General features: G+C 34.4%; 1 protein-coding gene across 7 annotated transcripts in view; it reads right to left on the bottom strand.

Annotated features, from left to right (window-relative positions):
• Positions 1-540: 540 nt before the first annotated feature.
• The window catches only part of SLTM (SAFB like transcription modulator), a 42,777-nt gene continuing 19,049 nt past the window's right edge, over positions 541-24,268 (bottom strand). For 4 of the 7 annotated variants that reach the window (XM_037833835.1, XM_037833836.1, XM_037833840.1 and 1 more), the window contains exons 6-21: positions 19,863-19,890; positions 18,051-18,519; positions 17,361-17,410; positions 14,590-14,708; positions 12,436-12,585; positions 12,094-12,197; positions 11,827-11,993; positions 11,248-11,333; positions 10,870-11,033; positions 8,333-8,513; positions 7,466-7,590; positions 6,494-6,664; positions 5,596-5,910; positions 5,345-5,489; positions 3,631-3,788; positions 541-1,591 (exon numbers count right to left, since the gene is read on the bottom strand). In XM_037833835.1, coding sequence (XP_037689763.1) covers positions 1,483-1,591; positions 3,631-3,788; positions 5,345-5,489; positions 5,596-5,910; positions 6,494-6,664; positions 7,466-7,590; positions 8,333-8,513; positions 10,870-11,033; positions 11,248-11,333; positions 11,827-11,993; positions 12,094-12,197; positions 12,436-12,585; positions 14,590-14,708; positions 17,361-17,410; positions 18,051-18,519; positions 19,863-19,890 — 2,541 coding nt within the window. In that variant the 3' untranslated portion in view covers positions 541-1,482. The remainder of the gene's footprint in view (positions 1,592-3,630; positions 3,789-5,344; positions 5,490-5,595; positions 5,911-6,493; positions 6,665-7,465; positions 7,591-8,332; positions 8,514-10,869; positions 11,034-11,247; positions 11,334-11,826; positions 11,994-12,093; positions 12,198-12,435; positions 12,586-14,589; positions 14,709-17,360; positions 17,411-18,050; positions 18,520-19,862; positions 19,891-24,268) is intronic. The other 3 variants (XM_037833837.1, XM_037833838.1, XM_037833839.1) reach the window with 2 other exon arrangements.

Here is a 24,268-nt window from a genome sequence, read left to right as displayed (position 1 = left end):
GACAAAAAGTGCCAGTTCCTCCAAAGGCCCGAGGGCAGGATATCCTGCCTGTGCACAGCACTCAGCAGCCCAAGCCCTCTCATGAACGTGAGCACAGCTACCCAGGGACAAACATTCCTAAGAACGTTTTTCATGGTTTCTCCTCATAACATAGGGGTGACCCCAGAGCAACTCCACCCTCATCTTTCCATTTCCTATCAGCATACTAGCTGCTGAATTTACCAAGAACCAAGACCATTTGGATTATTCATCACTGATTTTCACCAAGGGATATGAGAAGCTTTCATGAAGGAGGTGGTATTCAAAATCTTCCCCAAAGGGCTTTCCTAGAAAAGATGCCTTAAAAAAAAAAAGGCCTTAAGATTAAGTGGTTGGTTAAGTCTCCAACCCATCACAAGAGTGTGCTGTGTAGCTACTGAGGGGAAGAAAAAGAGGAAGATTCCTTTTATAGCTCTAAACTGAATTAATTAATCTGAGTTTAACTGCAGAAAGGGCTGCAGAACTAGCACTAAAAAGCTGGAAACAGAAAGACACATACACTTCCAGGTGTGGATTTTTATTTTCATAAAGAGACAACAATGCCTTCCCACATACAAGTATTTACAAAACCCAAATGATTCACTGATCTAGAACCTGGGTTTTTTCCACTTCTCAACATAGTTGGGAACATGGAAAATATTAGTACCCACACAATTCCCAGAGACGGAATTTACCCATCAAAGAGTGCAGATTACCTAAAAGTGCACTTACCTGCACAACTCAGTCTAAGGACCTCAGTGAGACAAACCTCGTGGCCAAGGTTTCATTAATCTATTTGGTTCCATAATGTGCAAACCTGAACAAGAGTGCTGCTACTAAACTGAAAATCGGTTCTCATTTTACAATTAAAAAGGTTCTCAACACTTTAGCAACTATACAGAATATGAAGGTTTATTTCAAAAAAGAGTACATTTTTTAAACCAGGATACACAGATGCACTTAATGTAACAGTACCTTCTGCAAAAATAGGTTACATAATACTCAGAAATGCAAGGAACAATCTTATTCTCTAAAAATTAGACAGCAGACTTTTTAAGCTTATACAGCCTTCAACATGGAGGCTGAAAATGCTTGGTGACAAGAAGTAACTCTAGAGACTGATACCACAGAGCTAATGCTGCAAATTAAACCACTACTACACAGCTGCAAACTACTCTTTTTTTTTAATATTCACAAAGCGTTCAACAAAATGGTTTCAAATGTCTTGGTGTTTCAAGAAAAAAGTTGAATGATACACAAAACTATTAAAAGTTACAACAGAACTATTTAAACATCTTCTCCAAAACTGAGAAAAGCAATCATGTTAAATTTTAAAAAAGAAAAAAAGAAAAGTCTGACAGAACTCTCAAGGCAAGTCAGAGAGGTCCTCTTCATAAGTAGTCAAGTAAAAGTTTACAGGAGATTTCAATAAATTATCTTGAAACCATGGCAGGGAGCTCACTTTCAGAATCGTCGTGGAGGTCCACCCTTAAATGGCTTAAATCCGGAGCCACTTCCTCTTGGCATGGAATTGCCACCGATTTGTACAATTCTATTAATTGGGGATGCATTACTGAAAAAGATTTTTTTCAAAGTGTCAGAGAACAAAAGAACTAATAATTATAGCAAATACCTAAAAAGCACTTACCATTTATCAGACACTGTTTTTGTACTTTACCTATTCAATCATTTCTTCTTTTCAGTAGTCCTGTGAGGTACATATTATTATTAACCTCACTCTACTGATGGAGAAACTGTGATCTGGAGGTTAAGTAACTTGTCCAAGTCACAGAGATAATAAATGGTGGAGTGGGGATTAGAACTTAGAGAGCCTGGCTCCAGAGCCCCGACCTCTTAATAAGTCACTTAATGGTGTGCACACAAATGGACAGTGGTTCTCAAAGTGTGGTCTCCAGATCGGCAGCAGCATCACCAGGGAACTTGTTACAAATGAAAATTCTCAGCTCCCACCTCAGACCCACTGAAACAGAAACTCTTGATGGTGGGACCCTTAGCAATCTTGTGTCTTAATTTCACAAGGCTTCCAGGTGATTCTGATGTGCAGCAAAGTTTGAGAACATGAACTAGAGGAAACCATTTAGGAAATATTTCTGGAATCTTTATGTACAGGAGAACACAGTAGGTACTAGTGAGTGACGCAGTAAAAACAGACCCACCCAATAGTACCTCAGAGTGAAATAGTTTGTGTGGAATAAAACCAGATTAAGGAGAAGTTGGAATGTCAAGTTGAGGATTTTGGATTCAATCCTGTGAGCTAGAGAAACTGCTTGCAGTTCTGGAGAAAGAAAATGGTGTAATAAAAAGAGTATTCCAACAGTTAAATTTAGAAATAGTATGAATAATGGAAACAGGAAAAGGACTAATTTGGGAAGATCGGACAGAAGCTGAAATGGGAAAGAAGGAACTATTAGAACATTTTTATAAAACCAAACCACATTTAGAAATTTATGTTAGAAATTAAGAAAGATGATAAAGATGAGGCCCAGGTTTCTCCAGTCTGTATAAGATAAATTTTTAAAATCTGGCTTTGATACATTTTTAAAAACTGGAGTCAACAAAAAGAACATGAAGGTTTAAGACAGAAGAGGAATGAGTGCCTGTTACCCTGAATTTATGGAGCAGAAAGACACTTAATATGGAGATTCGACAATACAGAGCAAAAAATAAATAGTAGTTTCTAAAGTGCAACATTTGAAGGAGCCAGCACAAGAAAATAAGAAAGATAGAAAGAAATTATGACGCCTTAGGAAACAGAAGAGTATTTCAAAAAGAGGAAAAGCCACAGTGTGAAATGGTGCTTTACCACTAAGGAGCCTGAGATAATAATGGAATCTATATTTATTAAGGAAAAAACTTAGCTGTGACCTTTAAAAATCAAAGACAGAATGACTGATAAGGCTGTGGAAGCACAAATATAATAACCACTAACTTCAGTTTGATGGCAGAAGTGACTAGTAGAATAGTAGAAACTTGGGTCATTGAGCCAAGCCAGTATCTCTTCTAAGATGGGGATGGGAAAAAAAGAAGGGCATGGAAGACAAGACAAAGACTTGCTGGCTGAAAGGCCACAATGCAAGTTGGTGTGAAGACAAAATAAAGTTCACCAAGAAGGTAATGACCTGTTAGCATATGAACAGACTTTGGGTTAAATGACCAATAGTTTAGCCAGAGTTATATAAAAAGAGAGAAAACAGAACATTCTTTCAGGTTCTTGTTCCTTTCTAGGAATTTTAGGAATGAGGAATAGCAAACAAGAAGATGCAACCAATGTGAGGTTAATAAAATTCAATATTTACTGGATTCTGACACACACACATACCCGACCCATATCTAGATGTACATGCCAGGATGCCAATCTATTAACTTACAGTGAGGAATACAAGCTACAAATTAACATCAGCTGGCCTGTATATCATCCCCTGGAGATTTTGAGTTAATATGAGGAAATATTTGGACAGACATAGGGTTGTTGCTAATTGTAATTCAATCCCTCAGAAACTAATACTTCACAGACACTATAATGACCTTTCAGGCAAGGATAAAGATTTGGTCGTATACTGGCATCAAAGTGTTAACTGACTGGCTACTTACCTTGCATGTTGGGTTATCATGCCTGCTCCCGCCCGGCCGTCACCCATTCGCCTTGCATCATGATATCCAGGCCCTTGAGAAGGTGGATGCCACTCTTTCCTTGGTCCACTTGTGTCCCGTCCGTGGCGTTCAACCACATGCCGTTCTTCAGGGTAGTGCTAAAGAATGCCATATTAAAAGAAGTCATGACATCTCAGTCTCATGTCAACTTATGTTTGCCAATGGGCTTTTAATACCAGAACCAAATTAATAAGATGCCTTAAAAAAGGAATGAGCAATGTAATAGCATATGAAAAGTGTTCCCATCTATTTTGTAAAAATAGTAAAAGTATTTAAAAAGTAAAAAGCAACTCAGGCTTCAGGATGGGGTACAGGGGAAATGATTCAGCACTGTAATTTCTATTTCTATAATCTTCTAGCACTCATGTACTTTTTGACCCTTGAGCATTTCAGATGGCTGGATCTGTATGTAGATAAGGAGACACAGAAGTCAAATCTTAAAACACATCAAGGTGAAGTATATGATCAACCTTTTAGGACAACAACCAAACAGCACATCGAAACAGTTGCTGTCAACTTATTTTGTGCAGTATTAGACAGTGCTATGGCTCGTACAAGGTACAACCATCCATAACTATGAAAAATAGAATAGTCAACATACAGAAACAAAAAAAAATCATAGAACTTAGGATCCGAGGGAAGAGTCAAGTGTTGTGATACTTAGCCTATAGAAAATAAAGCTGAAAGTACCCTAGAGAGAAGGTATACTGGCAGAATTAGGTATACTGGCAGAATAATTACAGACTAACATAACAAAAGCAATGACAATTTTCAAGGCAGGACACAGGATCTCCTTCTCAGGTAACCTTTTCTGAACAACTATGAGAATTCCTTAAGTTTTACTCTAAACAAGGCAGAATATCTGGATTACACTCAGTCTTAAAAGTTCTATTCAGGATAAACAGCTCAATGAACTGATCTAATGAACATTTCTACTTATAAGAAACATTAACACTTATAATGCCATCAGGTCCAAATCTGTTTCCTAAATGTTCTGAATGAAACGAAGAGACACATGCACAAACTTCAGGATTCTTTTTTGTATTTAGAATATTTTTAAATTAGATAAAAGGTTTTGGCTTATTTGAGTTGCTAAGAGACGTGAATACTTTCCTATGTCTTAGGTTGTTGACTTACAAAATAATAAAAGTCAATAAAGTGTCATAAGAATAAAAAAGCAATTAAAATATATAAAATATTCCATTCACCTCCCTTTAGAAGAAACAGACCAAAAAGACAAAAGTCCTATTTCAGTTCTATACTTTAAGCTAGTTAATCAGAAAAGAGATTGTTTAAAAAAGAAAGGGAAACAAAAGATTTCCCATCCAGTTTGAAATTCTCAATTTCTTAAAAAATAAATAATACCAAATAAAACCTAGGGAGGCTTGTTTATCAAATACAACAATTCTCAAATTTCAGCACGAATGAAGCTGAATAAAAATGTAACAAGTCTTTCAGGGCTATTATACTACTACTTTGGACTACTAATGTTCAACTACTAACAGTAAAATATGAGAAATATTAAGATCTTTTACGAGAAACTAGTCCCCAGTCATTCTAACTAAACCAGACCGTATCAAAATGACAGAGTATTTCGTAAGTTATTTAAAATGTGTGTCTCAAGCGTTGACAGTAAACCCTCATAAGCGCTTACCTGTGCCCCACTTCCTCGGTCTGTGATCACTCCTCTGTCGCCCTCTCTGCTTCCATAGCCTGTGGCATTGCTGCGATTCCCCGGGGGTGCACCTCTCACACTGTGTCCTGACACTTCTCTCCCAGATCGCTCTGGCCTTTCGACTCTGTTAAACAAAACACAAAAACATACATGATCAAATTTCTTTACATTTGTTTTAAACCTAAGTGCTTTATATACCACTGGCTGGGTATTAAAATCAACGCGAATACCTTGTTTCCCGTTTGTCAGAGGCTATGCCTCCTTCACTTTTCCAGGTGGTTGGTCGAGCTGGATTAGGTCCTGCTTCTCGAGGATGTCTAGGGTGAGCGATATCAGGCCTGTCATGAATGATCACAGTTCTCCTCTCATCTCGTTCGCCACGCACTTCTCGCCTATCTCCTTCTCTAAGTTCGCTTCTTGGTGGTGGAGGCTCATTTCTTCTGGAATCACTGAAATTTTTGGGATACCTCTCAAAGCCTGAATCTTCTCTTCGTGCAGTAGGACGTGCTTTTTTCCCTTCACTTTGACCAACAAAGCGTTCCCGCCTATTGATTAGCCAAAACAAAGAACACAGGTCTTAAGAAGTACTTTTGTGCCTTTATTCTTCTTAACTTTATTTGCATAACCTATAATGATAATGTCTTCTTTAAAAATTAACTTAAAGCAAATCCACTATACAAGCTATCATTATTGACTATATCTTTATTGATTATTGATTATCATATTCTTTTAAATTAAGCTACACGCCTGACATGAAGGTTAAGATTGTTTTTGTAGCATCCAGGAAGAATTACATCAATCAAGTCACTAACAACCAAAGGATATTGAAGCACATCCAAATCTAAAAGCATCCACCCACAGCATGCCTGTATTTTGCCACTACTCCAGCTCAGTTTTAAAGATAAGATAAAATCAATTTTAAAGATAAAAAGATAAAGTCAAACTACTTATGTGTTAAGGCTGCCTATTTAGCTCATTTCAAATACTGAATCACACTCCCATTAACAAAACAAAACAAAACACACACACAGATTTCCTCTGAACACTATCTGACCAATACTTAACAACCAAGCTATCACTAGCAAGGCTCATAAAATAAATACAACAATTTTCAACATATCTATTTACCTTTCAAAAGATGAAGACTGCACTGATGAACTCTCAGGAAACCTGCCCCTTTCTCGGTGATCGAAGTCATTGAATCTGTTCTGTTGGCGAGAGTAGTCAGACCCATGGCTAAACCGTGCGTCTGCATCTAGAGACATCTTTTTATTCTCATTCCAGTAAGGATCATCTCGCCTTGAAGAGAAATTTTTGCTCATTTATATAAAAAAAGGTTTTACGATAACCAAACAACATTTACTTGGAGTCATACATACCACATGTTACAAACTGTGGAGACATGACCCATTCAGAAAACAAAGAATTGCTAAATTATGTAAATTCAGATGGTGTTATAGCAACTTAACAGGAGAGAAAGTATTGACAAATTGCCTGTTTCAAAATTATTAAATGGAAAAAAACATATAATACTTGACACCATTTTATATAAAATTCTAACCAGTAGTCCACAACCTTCTCAGTTATACTTAACTTTGGAGAGGTAAGACCAACCATGATTCATTCATTCCACCTATTTCTCAATACAATCAACTAAATCTCATAGAATTTATTTAAGGAAATTAAATGAATTTATTATATTTTTAAATCTATTAAGAAGCACAAAAGCAAACACAACAGAATCTGTATTTTAGTCTTCCCAAGTTTATGACTTCCATTTTTGTACTACCAACATTAATCTATGAGAACTGTGAAAATGGGCCTGAGTTGGAAAACCATCACTGAAGCCTACCTATAACTATGTATTTTCAGTCATAATGAAAAAAATATATATACGGTATTAAGAAGGAAAAGGGGAAAGAAGAGCAGATTCTTTCTAAGTGAGTGTCTTACAACGCACTGGGTCTGCCCCAGGACTACCTTTATCAGTGACCCTTTATCAGTGATAACAGCCTATATTTTGTAACTCTCTAGGTGGTCTTAGCTTAAAGGGAATAAAATAGCATGTGTAACCCTTGAAGAAAGCAAGCAAGCAACTACCTATGATCTACATCACGTGGGCGTTTCAAAGAATTCCTTTTTTCTTGTTCGTAACGAAGCTGCTGCTGTTGCCGTCTGAGTTCTTCTCGTTCTCGAGCTATACGTTCGGCTTCTTTACGACGTTCCTTCAGACAACACAGAAGGAAGAACCAACCAATGCAAAATGAAAACACAAGGTAAGTATATATGCAACCCTGTTTTAATCCTGTCATTAAGAAGGCATGATAGGCAAGTACCAGGCAAAACAAAAACTTGGGACAAATAAATAAATATGACTTTCATAATTTAGGCTATGGCTATTGTTCTGCAACAATAAAATTAATTGGGATTGGATAGTGAAAGCTGGTTAAGAATTTGGGAATGTCATATTTAGTTTAATCATTTAACTCAAACAAGTGCCTAAAGGGAATGAGAAATAGAGTTCTTAACATGTAAGGAGACTAAGTGCCTTAAAACTCTGGATTGCAATTCTGCAGAGAGAGGCATTATTTCCTTTTGGCCTTGGGAAATCATTCCCACTATAATATGTAAGGAAAAAGTTGTTTATTTTTTTTTTTTCTAATATTGGGATTCGTGACAGAGTCTGGATTACAACTACTCTGGACTCATAGTCCTATGCTCAGACTATTAGGCTGCCATGATAATGCAGAGCTAGGGTTATCACCCATTAGCTAGAACAAAGTCACTACTAAATATATTTATACCTAGCACCTAATTCACTGTTATCTTTCAGGGACATGTAATAAATGCTTGTTAGCTGAACTCACTCTATTGAAGCTTTACAACAAGTAAAGCAAATTTTAGGGCAAATATCACAGAGTTTGAAAAAGGTCAGTTATTTAAGATGAAAAGATTTTCTGACTGCACCTGTTCAATACGAATGCGTTCCCTTTCCAAGCGTTCGCGTTCCATTCTCTCTCTCTCTAGTTTTTGCCTTTCAATTTCTAGGCGCTCTCTCTCTCTCTGTAAGCGTTCTCGTTCTTCCCGTTCACGAATTATTCTAATGCGTTCTCGCTCTCGACGCTCTCTTTCTGCAATCTCTCTTCGTCTAACAAAAATCAGTATTTAGAAATACTTAAATTATGCTAGCACTGTGTAAAAGAGAATAGCTTTTGAATTTGAGTTTTTCCTTGAGATTGGCAATTTTAAACTTCAACTCAATCTAAGTAGTTTTAATGAAATTGGAAAGAGAACTCAAAATAAAACTTTAAACAGATTCCAATACTGTTACTTAGTTATAAGACTGATAAAATCAATTTTATATAGTGGTTGCCTCATAAAATTCCTGTTTAAATAATAGTCCCACAATAATAGCCCATTAATTAATTGACATTTTTTTTAAAAAAGGAGATAGTCTTCATGTATGAATTTTCAAAATTACAACTTCTATCAATTGTTTTTGACAGAAAAATTTCTACCATCTGCTATATATTCTATTTCCTTGAACAAGGTACACCTTAGTTTGATGACTGGGGGTCATAACTATGAACATCAATTACAGCAAATGCTATATATAACAAAATGGTACCTTTAAAGACTTTTCTGGAGTGTTCACTGGCTCATAATAGATGGCTCCAGATAACATGTTTTTCTTTGAGTTAGGAGGTAATTCAGTTGTTTGCTGAACTGAATTTATTGTATCAGACTTTTAATACTGTTTCTGTCTTTGCTCAAAAGCAGTGTATTTTTTTTTTCTCTATCAGCACGTCTTCTTCTAGCAACCCAGTGGTTCTCAATGAGTCAATACTAGCCCCAGTGGAAATGTGAGAGGCAATTTTAATTATCACAATGATGGTGGGGCTGTTTCTGGCACTCAGGGGATGGGAACCAAGGATTTCAAATACCTAATGATGCATGGAACAGTCAGGATAGTCCTGCACAAGAAAAAACTGTCCCCAAACCATACACTTTTAAAATGTTATAAATGACACTCATGTCATTAAAAGATACTCTGAAAGAAATCTGCACCTAGAATTTAACTCCATTTTTCATAAATGCTATGTTGGTTTGGTTTTGGCCTAGTTTTAATATTATACTAAGTTTACCATGAATAGCATTTTCCTATAAATGGAGGGGAAATTATATTTTCTTCAGAACTTCACCAAGAGTTGTTCACCATTTCAGAAATCAAGTCAAAATGGCAATACCACTCCCAGTGTTTTACTCACCAGCACCACACACCAATTTCAGTCTGCATTTATAACTGTCACATTCTCAAGAGCGTCCAAATATGGAAGTAAACATGACTACTCCATTAAGTCTTCTAAAGAGTCAAGCCTAAACATGCATATACTGAATACATATTTTATTATAAATTACTCTTTATATTAGAATTAAAGACATCGTGTTGATTTTGGGGGAAATTATTTGTATATGTTAAATTATGTATCAATATATCATATTTCAGGATAGTAAAGAGCAGCTCCCCACTCCCACTCTCCTCCCAACCTGTTGTCAAACAGATAAACAAGAGGCCAAGTATAATGGCACTTCATCTAAATAAACAGGATATGGATTCTGCGTGATGCAAGGATTATTTCTGTTAAGTAAAGTGCATGGCATTCATAGTATTATTTAAGTTACTAAAAGTATCTCTGATAGTTCCTAAGACTCTTATCGGCACCATGAATAGATGAAATCCCATGATAAGTGACCTATGGACAAGTAAGATAGGTTAACATTCAGAAATTTATACTATTAAACACATTCATGAAGATATTTTAAGTGGCATCCACAAATTGATACATGAAACTAAACTGGCACTCAAGATGAACTGCTGAGATATCGCCATTAAAAGAGAGGTTTTGTTTTGCGTTTGTTTGTTTTAAAGAGAATGCTTGTTTTCAGATAGATCCTGAACACAGTAAGGTCCACAGGGCAAATCTCCCTTTACTTGGGCTCTAATCCAAAGGGGAATGAAATTTCACTAAAACATTTCAATTTCAACATAGTATTTGATCATTGTAGTATCATACGAGACTGTCTTATCTCAAAATCAATTTTTCCTTTAAAGGCATATTTTTATGGCGGCAGCTTTGGAGTAGAGGAAAGAGCATTGGACTTGGAGTCAGAAGACTCAGGTCTGATTCCCGACTCTGCCACTCATGAGCCATGGAGCACTAAAGAGTCATTCAGCCTCTCTGGCCCTCCATTTGTTTTCAATTATATAACAGGTATGTATAACTACCCTTAAAAAACTGTTGAGATAGACATAGTAGGTGGAAAAGTACTTCATAAACTTGTAAAATGTTATGCAAATTTAAGAAATCACTAGGTTTTAACGCACTTTCTAAAAGTGGCAAACAGTTTTCTGTGGGAATACAGTTTCCAGAAATCTGGTTTGTAACTCGTATTAAAAATGCACCTATATGTAACGAAGGGTACAAGACAGACTCCTTTCCTACCTCCGAAGTTCCATTGCTCGTCGTAGTCTTTCAAAACGAACTAAATGTTCTCTCAGTCTTTGTTCCTTCATCTTTTCAAAAGGCAAGATTTCTTTCCTTCTGTAGTCCTTGTCTCTTTTTTTATCTAGGCTAGCTCTCTCCTTCTCTTTGCTCCTTCCATGAGTCTAGAAAAAAAATATAAGATGACAGAAGTTAAAATATTTTGAGTTTTATTTTTCAAGCTCAGCTGGTCATTTAAAAAGCTAAAATGACTACTACCATTTCCTTTTGTCTTGGAATTTCTAGCACAGAAGTATGTGAAGATGGTTTCAGAGAAACTAAATTGTCTTCTCTTGAAAAGAGGTAAAATAACATACCACATTTCTCTCAGAGACTTACTTTCTCATGTCTTCCTCTTCTTGAAGGTCTACAATGATCTCCTTTAGTTTGGTCTAATATTACCATATGTCCTGGACTCTTTGAACCTAAGAGAAAAAAATATTTTAGATAAACAAATGTCTAAAAAATATTTCACTAAGACAGAAAATAAATATAATACAAAAATGTTGAATTCTTAGCCAGATATCCACAAACCAGTACATGAATGAAACCTACTTAATCATTTTATGAGACTGTAAATGCAAACAAAGAGTTTTACTATTTCAATCTGCTAACAAATATTTTCAGTGATACCAAAAGATCTTAACTCAGTTACATAGCTATAAATCAATGACCATTGTAAATTAACCCAGATTTGATAGCAAAGTAGCGGAGCTTTGCTAGAAGAACGTTTGTTTCTCAGGAGTAGAAAAGAAAAAGATAATCAGTGCTACTAGACCTCCTTTTCTACCACAGCAACACCTAACAATGAAGTTTAAATATTTATCTGAATTGTAATCTCAGATTTTTCCTTCCACTGTAAAAATTATGTAGTAGGAAGCATTAGAAAGGGATTGAGAAGAAAGATACATAGCATACTTATTCGTTTCTTTTCTTCACTTTTTTTAATCGATTCTGAAGTTTGGCCACTTGATCCATTATCATTCTTCTCATCTTTACCTTCTATTTTCTTAGCATCCTTGTTTTCTTTTTTTTCAGATTTCTCAGAGGACCTTTTCTCTTCTTTTTTGACAGAGGCTTGCATCCTGACCACAGCACCCCACACAAGAAAACAATGGAATGAAAACTACTTTATTAATGTACCAGTAAGTCTCTATTACATGTATCAAAAAAATAAGTTCTTACTTGCTACTTCTATCGCTTGCATTTTTTTTGTCCCCGGAACTTCTTGAACTACCCTTCTCATCATTTTCTTTCTTCAATTCTTTCTTAGAAGGATCACCTTTAACCTAAAAGGTTTAAATCAGAAAAAACTCTGTAAATTTTAAAGCTACTTTTTTATAATTATAAAAACTATTTTGAGGGCAGGAAATTTGCAAAACACAGAAAATTACATACAACATATTAAAAATAAATATATAAAATAAAAATCATTCCTAATTCTACTCCTCACCAGTGTTATATTTTTAAATTGAAAATTACTAACCCTAAAATTAACTGCCCTTTTACAAAGTTAGGCAAGCTTACTTTTTCAACAGAAATCAGCTGTCCATGTAGTTCAGTGCGATGAAGGTGTGCAATACATCTGGACACTTCCGTACTTGAAGACATAGTTACAATGCCATAGCATTTTGCCCCAGGACTTCGAGCATTTGTAACCACCTTTGCACTCAGAACCTATAAAACAAGATTATACTTTTACAACTTTACAACCACACACATTTCAAAACAGATGAAACCTTAGAACTGAGACTATTCAAATTAAAAGATCTAGTGAAGATACATAAATTCAGGATATATGTTAACTCTCTTTTGAATTCTTGTGATCACCATCTCCCTTGCCCATTAGTATTTCATAAAAATTCAGGTCATTATTTAATATAGATTAACACTTTATATTGTTCCACTGAATATTTACAAGTACATATGGGCAAGGCAGAAATTCCTATGTTTTTGTTCTTTTTTATTCCCCCATGTAATAGCCAAAAACACAATTAGTCACACATCAATGAAGTACTGATAGCGAATGAAAGCAAAGAATATTTTGAATTGGATGTGGACCAAAGTTCCCTTTCAGATATCCACCTCAAATCTCTTGAAGAGAAACATAGTAAGTTTCTAAATAGTTAATAGATGAGTATTAACACTTTTGTTTAATAGGTCACTTGATAAGAAACTTTCAAAAATGAGAGAACGAGGCCCACATAAAAAGCAGCTTAAAAAATATACCTTTTCTTGAAAATCAAGAGCCAATAAGCAGCACTTACAATATTATAATTATATAATATAAATAATAATTAAATATTATTCACCACTTGAAAAAAAAGTCTTAAAACTTGAAAGTAATTCTACAAGTTGGATAGTTATGAGAGACAAAGCAGGGATGGGTGAGAGAGACAAGATGAAAGAGAACAATCCAGTGGTGAACAAGCAGGAACACAGACATGCCAGAAAGAGGTAAACAGGGAATTTAGGAAGTTTTATGGGGTGGGTGGCTGGAAATATCATTTTTTACCTCAACCTTGGGAAAGGGTGACCTGCTCCACAGCAATTGAATTTTTAAGCCCAAGGTTTTGTTCCTGTTATCTAGTGGATAGTATCCTTACCTAGCTTAAGTCCCAATAAACGCCAAAATTAAAACACTGTTTTGACATCTCTAACAATATACTACTAAAAATAGAACAAAAGAATATATAAATATACCACAACTGATCATGGGACTACAACTCTTGTGTTCTGTATCTGATACTTATAAGAAACTCCTTAATGCTCAGGGAACTCTCTAACTAAAGGAGAAAAAAAAAAATACCCTCCTAATATATCAATGGGAAAGATTTGTATAATATTTATTAATGGCTATTTACCAATTTTGGTCATTAACTTAATAAATATTTGAAAGTCTACCATAAGCACACAAAGGTACAGTAGGTAAGGTCCTTGCCCTCAAAGAACATACATTGGAATAGGTTAGATATGATATATATTAAAAACTAAAATGAGGGTAAAAAGTAATGAGTGCCATAAGGGATACAGATCAACTGCAGTTCAATTCAACAGCTATTAATTGAATATTCTTTGACTGTTTCTTCTTTTCCTTTAGGGCTCCCTTTAAATGCCAGAGAAGCTTTTCCTGATGAACCAACCATCATAAAGCCTCCTTTTTTCCCTCTTGGCTCCCTGTACTCTCAGCTCATAACATTTATCACAACTTCTGATTAAGTGTATTTTTACCAGTTTTATATTTTCCTCCACCATTTGGACTAGAATCTTGAAGACAGGGACATTGTTTGTTTTTCAATTCTAGTGTATGTCTGGTATAAGTCTACCTATATTTTCCAGATGACCAAACCAGCTTCAGTAATGTGTTACAGACCCCACGCTAGATGCTGGAAAAATCATGGTGGCTGTAATGAATCAGACTCAGCTTTTTATTTGAATGGACTCAAAATACAAGCTCTGGAATACAAAGATCCAGGGCTCAGTGACATTAAAATGACAGTGATTAAAAATCTATTAACACAAAACCCAATAATTATGCCTATAACAGTTCTAAGATTACAAAAAAAAAAAAAAACCAAGATATTTATAACGTTCTGAATATAATTTCTTTGAAATATCATTACTAGACAGATTTCTTTCAAATGCAGAAACAAGACAGAGAAGAAGGTAAAAATAATGTACCTTTCCATATTTGCCAAACAGGTTCTTCAAATCAGCGGCTTTGGTATTAGAAGAAAGTCCACTAACCCAGATATTTTTAGTTGAACTTCCACTGCTACCACTAGTACTACTTGTACTTCCTAGAACAGATTTAACATCAGATGTTGAAAAACTTAATCAGATTTTTTTTTGCAAAATTATAAGGGCCACATTCTTTCAGAACTATAAAATCCTTTCATTTAATTTTGATGAAGTACAACCTTACTATATCAAATTCCTATGAATTTTCCATTATCAAAATCAAACACAATTACAGACAATACAACTGTTAAAAGGAAACAAGTTTAAATTTTTGTTAACTTCCTATTGCATGAGTTTTAAGTCAAAGTGGATAAACAATTTTTTGATGTTGGGTTTAGTAATTTAAACTCTACCACTGCAATGACCATAACCAACCAGGAAGCAGGCACCTAAGAATGAACAGAACTGCTTAATTGTTTACATCTGTTGTGGGCTTTAGGACCTCCGAGAAACTGGGAGTGGAAGTGGGAGTGGAAGGGGGGGAAAGGCAGAGAAAGGGATAGACTCTTTTCAAGAGTTTAAACATTAACAACAAAGACTAACCTACCAACTTATCATCATTATACAAAGAGTAAGAAAAAATGGGAATTCTATGCAGCTGGATAACTCTGGATTCAATACAAAACAATCAAAAGATCAGCGATCTCAAAATCCTTTGGAATACGTAAATCATTATATGAATCATTTCACATAATATGGTTTCATACATGTTGATGCTATTTTCTAGAGAACAGGGCTACTTAGTGACCCTTGAGTGTTCTTCTTCAAATATGTTGTTTTAAAAAGGGAATTTTGATTCATTTGTCTCTATCTAGAAAACAATTCTTACTCCGTGTGCTGGTTTGGATCAGTTATATACCCTAGAAAAGACTATGTTCTTCTAATCCAATCTTGTGGGGGCAGACCTATTGTGGGTTGGACCTGTGATTAGGTTGTTGTTTCCATAGGGATGTGACTGCCCATTCAAGGTGGGTCTTAATCCCCTTGGTGAAGTCCCCTATAAGAGGATAAAAGCAGAAACATTTTGGAGAGAGCTCAGAGAACCTGAGACAGAAGCCCAGAGACATTTTAGAGAAAGCCACTGAAACCAGAAGCTAAATCCAGGAAAGAAGGATCAGCAGAGCCAGCATGTGACTTTCCATGTGACAGAGGAACCCTGGATGTCATTGGTCTTTCTTCAGAGAAAGTATCATCCTGTTGATGCCTTAACTGGGACATTTTCGTGGCCTTATAACTGTAAATTTTGAACTAATAAATCCCCATTGTAAAAGCCAATCCATTTCTGATATATTGCATCCAGTAGCTTTGGCAAACTGGAACACCCACTTAAAAGAAGTAATAATATTAGCAACTAAAAGTAATTTTTATCTCAAGATACGATCTACAGAAAGAGTAAAATTTTCATTGCTTTAAAAAAACTACATGCCAAAGTGTTAATAGCTGAAAAAATACTCTCGATGTAGACTTAAGGGAAGAGGAAACAACACATATTTGACTCAAATATTTTAAATATTAATGGTTCATGCTTTTCTATTCTTAAATGCATTTATCAAAGGATCTGTTTTATCTTTATGAAATGTTAACTACAATTTCTGTATCTTTTTTATATTACTAGTAACTTTTGGAACTAGGTACTTTCCTAATTTCAGGGAAAAAAAAATAACAGGAAAAAGGTAACATTTAACTGAGATAACTATGCTTTTGAACTTAAAGGATAATGTTTTACATATTTATTATATCTTATCCATTTACCCAAACTGTAAGAGATGTGGGTGTTGCAATCAAGCAACTGTCAATTACTAAACCCATCAAACACTAAAATTTACAATTATTAAAATATACAAACAAAATAGATTTAATAAGCCATGGAGGACAAATAACTATCCTTCTTTAGGAACTCAAGAGGTATTTTAGGGCTTCGTAGTACCATGAATGGTGTGATTTTCCCCTTGAAATGCTTTTTGAGGAAAAAAAAATTTCAAATAGAGAGCATATGTGTAAGATGAAAATATAAGTCATGGCCATGAGAAATCAAAGATTTTCCAATAACGGAAAACAATCAAATACTGCACTTTTAAACTTAAAATAATTTAAAATAAAACTACTTATCCATAGAAGACTCCCATGAACCCCAAATAAGTTAATGTAGGAAGTAAATTTTGAAGAATCAAATACTGTATTCTGGTATGTTAACAGACATGTGTCTGTTTTTTCATTTAAAGAATGAAAAAAATAAAACCAAAGGTTAAGGACTGATTTTCTTTTAAATCCTAGACTTCCATAAATATACACAAGAATTATTTATTGCACCTTTCCTACCACACAGAATAGGGGAAATGTGGTGATGTGTAGTGGTTACAAATGACTGCAGCTTAAGATAAAAGTACTTGTGAAATAATGATGTAAGAAAATGCAGTAAATATCATATTAATATCAATACAGTTGCTTACAACACAATAGATAAGGGTTTCCCGGCATATAGGTTTTTAACATACTTGTACTAGCTTACAAATTGAAGAGTAATGAATGTTTCAATCACACAGAGCGAAGCAATCTATCTAACTCAGTGCTTCCACATCAGGCCATCTAAAGTTTTTAGTAAGTCAACCAAATTTTTAAGGACTGTTTCAAAGGAAACACCAAACAATTATTACTTTTGAATGAAAATATACAACATTACCACTGGAATAAACAGGAAAAAAATCCATTACCTTTGTCATCTTTGGATGATGTCTTGCTGTCTTTAGATTCCTTTGAAGAGCTAAAGAAGCAAATCACCAGAAGAAAATTGAAAACAAAAAGCAAAAAAAACCAAAAACAAAAATAAAAAACAAAAGCAAACAGCTTGATAATGACTATATTTCAAACTAGTGCTAGTCATACAAATTAACAATTCCAAAGGCCTATATTAGGTTATTTGAACAAATGATTCCCTTAGGATTCTTGCACTGATTTTCCCCAAGATGCCTGAAGATCTAGATTTTCTGACAATTTTATTCAGTGGATATATGGCCATCTTCTCCAGATTTCAGGACTGGGACTTGACTTCATTTTTGTGTTCTTAGAACTGATAGTTGTTCATTAACCATCATCATAAAGATTTTTAAAAATAAAACACAAAAAAATTGTCAATTTGGAAAAAAAAAAAAAAAAAAAAAATAACAACCAAAAAAAGAAAGACCAAATATATGCTGACAATTCAACAATGCAATCAGTAGGATACACTGCATATTATGAAGATCTTGAATTTTTTTAAGTAACTTATGACGGTCAAAAATATTATAGCAGGATCATAAGATACTAAATACTGTACATGGTCTTGAAGCCACCCCCTTAATGTAGAGTGATCTTATTGAATGCTGGAATTCAGTATCGTAAAGAACTGACATAGAAAAACAAACCTCTTTGCTTGCCCAGAGGCCCCAGTAGACGAGGGCCCTTTCTTCAAAGTATCCTTTTCTTTGTCTCCAGATTCTGCTTTCTTAGAACTTTCTCTGGCTTCCTTCTCGACAGGATCACCCTTCATGCAGTCTTCCTTCTTACCATCTTTATGGTTCACATTCATCTCATAATCCTTGATTTCCTTCTCCGGGCTCTGTGCAATGGCGTCCTGCCCATCTTTTGGCTTAGTTGCTTCAGAATCTGTAATTTTCACATTTTTACCTGTTTCTAGGAGGTCATCACCATCAAAATCCAGAGTGATGGCATCTTCAGCCTGGATTGTGACCGAGATGTTGTCATCCTCAGCTTCTTTCACAGTCGTATTAGCTTCCATCTCTTCATGAGCTGTGTGATCAGCCTCAGCTAGGTTCCCTTCTGAAGGAAGAGGTTTAGATACTTCTTGTGTACCATCACCAGAACCTGCTATATCTAAGAGGATTTAACAGGAATAAATATGGCAAAACAAGAAGTTTAAACAATTTCATATTCATAAGCTAGAATAGGACCTAGAAAATATAAAGCCAGTTATTAGCACTGATGGAAGGTTAGGAAAAAAACACAAGGGTATTAACTAACATAAACAATCCTTTACCCAGGATCACTTATTCTTCACGGAAAAAAAATGATCTCTACATACAAATACCAAATAACAATAGTGAGAAAATGGTTCCATCCTGAGGATGCCAGCTCTTCATTTCTGGTTGTAAGTTAATGGCATATGGAAGATTTTTTTCCTCCATGGGATAGTGACAATGTGCAGATTTGTTATTCAATGTTCGAAACCTCTTGGGATTTAACCCTTGTGACCTTCAGAACTCCCATGGTGACTTCTTGAAAGGTCACAGTCTGAGGATATTAATCAGTCTTCAAAATATTTCAGGGCCCCATCTTTTTTCATTCTTCTTATTCAATTCCTGGGTAGTCCAGAATTGTAGGGAAAACTGCTACAGAAGGCTCCATAGATGGCCTGCTCCATAATGTTCAGGACACCAGTTATTTCCAATCTTCATCCGGTCCAGTCAGTCCCATAATTACCATTTTCAAAGACGTCTTGCATTCCCCCAAAATAGAAAGACTTCGGGCATGTGAGATTTTCAGTCAGTAGCTTTACTTCGTTCATCATTACTTCTAGGCTTTTTATTCTGCCTTGCTTAATAAAACCCTGCTCCATGTCCTTTCTAGTCCAAAGTAGGTAGGATCCTTTAACTTCTGTCCAAGAACTCTTCCATAACCTCGTACTGACCGCATGTATTGCTCCTGTTGTCCCTATAACTGTATTTGGATGAGATAACTCTCCTAAACTACTAAAACTATTCAGAAACTGGGCATGAAAGTTTTTCTAAGCAAACAAAAAGTCAGTTTCCTGATGAGCCACCATTTTTAGAACTAGTCAAAAAATTCTTTATCAGTCACAAACTAGTACTTCAATAAGCACATATGAGTTACTGCAGTGCCAGTCTTATGTGATCAACTTACCATATGCTAGAATTTTAAAAAACTCAATTAAAAAATTGGCTTAACTAAAAATGGTCTTGTTCGCTACAGTAACTGATATGTACTATTAAGTTAGAACATATCTTAAGTGTTCAAAAGAAAATTAAAACTAATTGAAAAATAAAATCAAGATGCTAATTTAATTCACTAACTTGATAAGTTTGAAAATAAACCTATTTCAAAACTAATATTTTAAATAAGAAATACTTTATTTTTACATAATTTACTATTTTTCTAAATGTCAGCAATTTTTAAACTCTACTTAGCATCAAACATACCTTTCCCATTTTCCTCTTCCTCACCATCCTGAAATTCAAAGAACAATCAAATGTAAAATGAATTCACATAAAACTGGACTTTAGTAATACTAGTACAAAATCAGTCAGTTAAATTGGTAGATAATTTAATAATATTACTTAGGAATACCTATGATTAATGAATATGTAGGACAGTCCAATCTGAATCAGAGCCCATTTAAGGAAATGTGGCACATATCTAGCAGATGCCACTACAGAAAAAAAAATGGCAAAGCTGTCAATAATTTGACAAGAATGAACTGGATTTATTTAGTATCAGTAGTCAAAATTAGTTTACATAACCCAAATCTTACTCCTATCAAAGAGCCAATAAAAAGACTGACCTGATTATTTTATGTGACTCAGTTCAAACATACTCTTAGGGCATATTATTCAAAATAGTAATAGCAAGCATAACTCGTAAACATGCACTTTCAAGAGCTTGATGGCATATTAATAAAACAAGAAAAACCACTCGCTTCTTATGCATCACAAAAGTGAAAAGGATGACCATAAGAGTGGTCAGTTCCAAATTATTCATTCTTTTTAATCTGTTAAAAATGAATTCATAGTTACCACATATACCCTAGGGGTCAGCCTCTTTTAAAGTGGTGCTTGTGCTACTGATAATCACAAGTAATCCACACAGAAAAATATATATTGATTGACTGATTTTGATTTTAATATATTTGATAACTTCACCTAATCTAAAATTAAGTGTGTGCTAGCTTTAAAAAACAGAATATATCAAAGGGAAAATCTTTTACTCTACCAAGCAAATACTGCAAAAATCACTGAAATAATCATACCATGATAGAACCAACATTTTCCCAAACAAAAGACCCTGAAGTTATAATAAGCCAAGTAATATGCATTATAATCTCAATAACTGAAAATTCTAAAGGGACAGTTTAATTTTTGAATTGTGACTTTTTAAATAAAAGCTGAGTAGAATAGATTAAGTCAAGGTGTTGTGAAGCTACAACATATAAAGCCTTAGCTCAGAGGTTCTCATACTTAAATCTGCTTCAGAATAACCTGGAGCGCTTGTCAAACTAGATTGCTGTATGCCAACCCCAGGGTTTCTGGTTCAGAAGGTCTGGAGGGAGCCTGATAAATGTGCATTGCTAAAAAGTTTCCAAGAGATGCTTCTGGTCCACTCTTTCTCACTCTAAGGCACTGAGAAACAGTGCCTTAGGGTGATAACCTAGCAGTCAAAGAATATTTAAAGCAAAATCTGATGTAAACAAAACTTTAAATGGCATATTTATCTCACAGCACAGTTACAGATTTACATAAAAGCACGTATACCTTAAAAATGTCACTCAAATATTTTACCACGTGCTAAAAATTACATTTGAATAACAATCCTATTTCTAGTAAATCACTTTAAATGACTAAGTTTAAGTTAACATATAAATGCTCCAATTAGAGAAGAATGACCAACTATTATAGATGCTAAAGAAACACAAATGAAACTGAAAAACTATCAAACAAACAAAAAAACACAACTAAGCCACAAGCTTAGGAAGTAATGTGGTCCAAAACAAACCACTGATAGTAATGTAAATATTACATACATAAGTCCATCATATTGCCTCTAAGAATTTAACTAATTGTGGTAAAGAATTTGGTTTTAATCATTACATTTCTAATCTGCAAGATTTAGAATGGAAAGAAAAATGCTTTAACTTGGTGGGTGGTAGGGTAGAAACAGCAGGGAGAAGTTAAGTTGTCCTCAAATTATCAATGTCTTTTTCTTCCAAACCCTCTTCTAGTTTACTAATTTATCTTGATGGGACAAACTGAGACCTTAACTTTTGCTTAAAAGCAGAATAAATGAACTTAAAGGACGCAAACCGCCTCTCCTTTATCTACCTGTGACACCAACAGCATACCACTTCCATATTATTCTTTAGAGATGCAACACTGATGACAGGTTCATGAAAAAAGGCCATTATTTTTGCTATTTAAGAGTAACATTTTAAAAAATACTAAGATGTAAAAGCTAAATCTTTCTGTAGTTCCTGCCAAATAGAAATATTATTTCTAGCTGCTAAAACAGCTGGTTAAATTTGCCTTACTTTGCTGAAGAACTTTAGATATTTAGCAATTATTCAACATGTCTTCTAAAGGTTTCCTAAACCTAGTTTCTCAAAATAGTGGTTACACCAGCATTATTCCATATATCTAAATGCCCCTAAGAAAAGGCTCTGACCCAGCTTCTAGAAAACAAAGGAGATTACACAATGGGGGTGAAGCATAAAATCAACTAGGGTTAGCAAAAAAGATGAACCACATCTAAGTGTATACTCGTTTTACTGTGCAATATGTACAGTAAACATAGAACTACCAAAAGTCCTAAATAAACCTAAAAGTAAGGAAATACATTGAGAAATACAACAGGACATTTTTCGTGTCTAAATGATATACATGCACACATATGTATCTTATTTGAAAATAATTTTCCACAATTGAAAACAGATTTTTTTTTTCAGAATGAGGAATATAGTAAGTAACAACAATGCAAAGCAGCCTTTTAATTGATCATTTTAAAGTTTATCTTGAAAGAATATAATACTGAAAAAGGAAATGCTCAATATCTATAAGGGAGGTACTCATGTTTTTTATCTTTGTAGTGGGATCTACAGTTCTCGGTAAAATGACAAAGGTCATACACAAAGCTACTCTATTTATTTCATCCTAGGAGCAGCAATGACTAGAAAGAGACAAAGATAAGCCTAGAACTTACTTTTCAATTAACCAAGTGTTTATTACATACCCATTATACTAGGTTGATCTTATTATCTGGCAACATGCTAAACACTGTGGAAAATACAATATTTAGCACATAAATATTTGTTGAATGAATTTACTGCATGAATGTAGTGTAATACATCACAGTCATTTAGGGGTTAACTAACTGCTTGTTTTTATGTATCTGAAGGGCAAATAACTGGCAGCACTCTGTAAGTACAATGGAATTCAGAAAACATTAGTAGCATGGGGTTATCTGCTAAGAAAAATATCAGACCAGACATTATAAGACCTAGGTGTTTATCACTGAAATGGTTTTACTTTGCAGTATGTTATTTATCTAAGGGAATTTCACTTATAAAATAAAATAGCATGTGAGCTACACAGGATATACCAAGGATTAAATAAGAAAATGAATGAAAAAATACTCTGTAAACAGTAAAGCACTACATAAGACGGATGTATAAGAGAAAGCTTCATGGAGGAGATGAGGGTATGTCTGGGTTTGAGAGTTACACAGACTTCATGACAAAAAAAAAAAAAAAGGTAAGGTCCTTTAGAAGTTAATGAAGCAGCAGGAAAAAGGCAAATAGAAAAAAGGAACATGCATGGTGTGATCACAGAAGATTAAAGGAATTCTTAAGACAGGAAAATTTTAAAAAGTATTAGCAATAAGAACATTCTAAAGAAAAATTTCCAGAAAATTCTCAAACACTACTTTCAAGCTTACAAAACAATATTAAAAATAACCACTTATTGCACTGGTAACTTGTACCAGGATCTATGCTTAATCCTTACTTAGATCAACCCAGGAAGGCAGAATTATGTTCATTTTACAGACATGGAAATTGACTAAGAGAACCTACCCAATGTGACAATATTTGAACTAATACAAGTAGAATTTGAACCAAATTCTATCTGGTATAACAAACTGCCTAGAGGCTTTAAGATTTAAGCTTCAATTTGAAGCTTAAGGAGTAGATTTAAATAGATATATCCCTATAAAAATATATTGCCTAATTACTTACATATTTTAAGAAAGTAGAAAGTTAAATCATGGATTTAAAAAGGTTAAAACAGGGAGATGGCAGAGAACCGGGTACAGGGGACTTTTCTGAATGTCCTGTTACATAGCTGTAACTTTAGAACCATGCAAATATTTTAAATAATTATAAAATTAGGTTAAAAATTTTAAACTTTTTATTTTGAAATAATTATAGACTCACAAGTACAGATTTAATTTTTAAAAAGCAATATCTAAATACTGAAAACAAAATAAAATAAATGAACCTAAAAATATGTAACCAGTTGCTGTCATAACCAAACAGAGCTGAAATATTCCAAAATACAGCAATTTGTTCATCTGTTAGAGGAGTATACCTTGGGACAAAAATACTGAGAAAAAAGTCTTAAACTGTTTTCAGCAATCATATTGGTGATGCTGTTGGTATTATTCTAAGCATGTCGTATGTACACTGGGAGATAAGGGAAATGATTAATTTGGAAATAGTATGAACTCAAAATCCAATTTATCTTAAAAGTGAAAACAAAAAACACAAATAAAACGCATTCCCATAGAATAATATGGCAAAGATGGCAAAAAGTTAAAACTGGTGTATCTGAGTATCTGG

The sequence above is a fragment of the Choloepus didactylus genome, chromosome 4 (genome assembly GCF_015220235.1).
Source record: "Choloepus didactylus isolate mChoDid1 chromosome 4, mChoDid1.pri, whole genome shotgun sequence".
Classification (NCBI taxonomy): Eukaryota; Metazoa; Chordata; class Mammalia; order Pilosa; family Megalonychidae; genus Choloepus; species Choloepus didactylus.
This window is presented reverse-complemented; position numbering and strand designations above follow the sequence as displayed.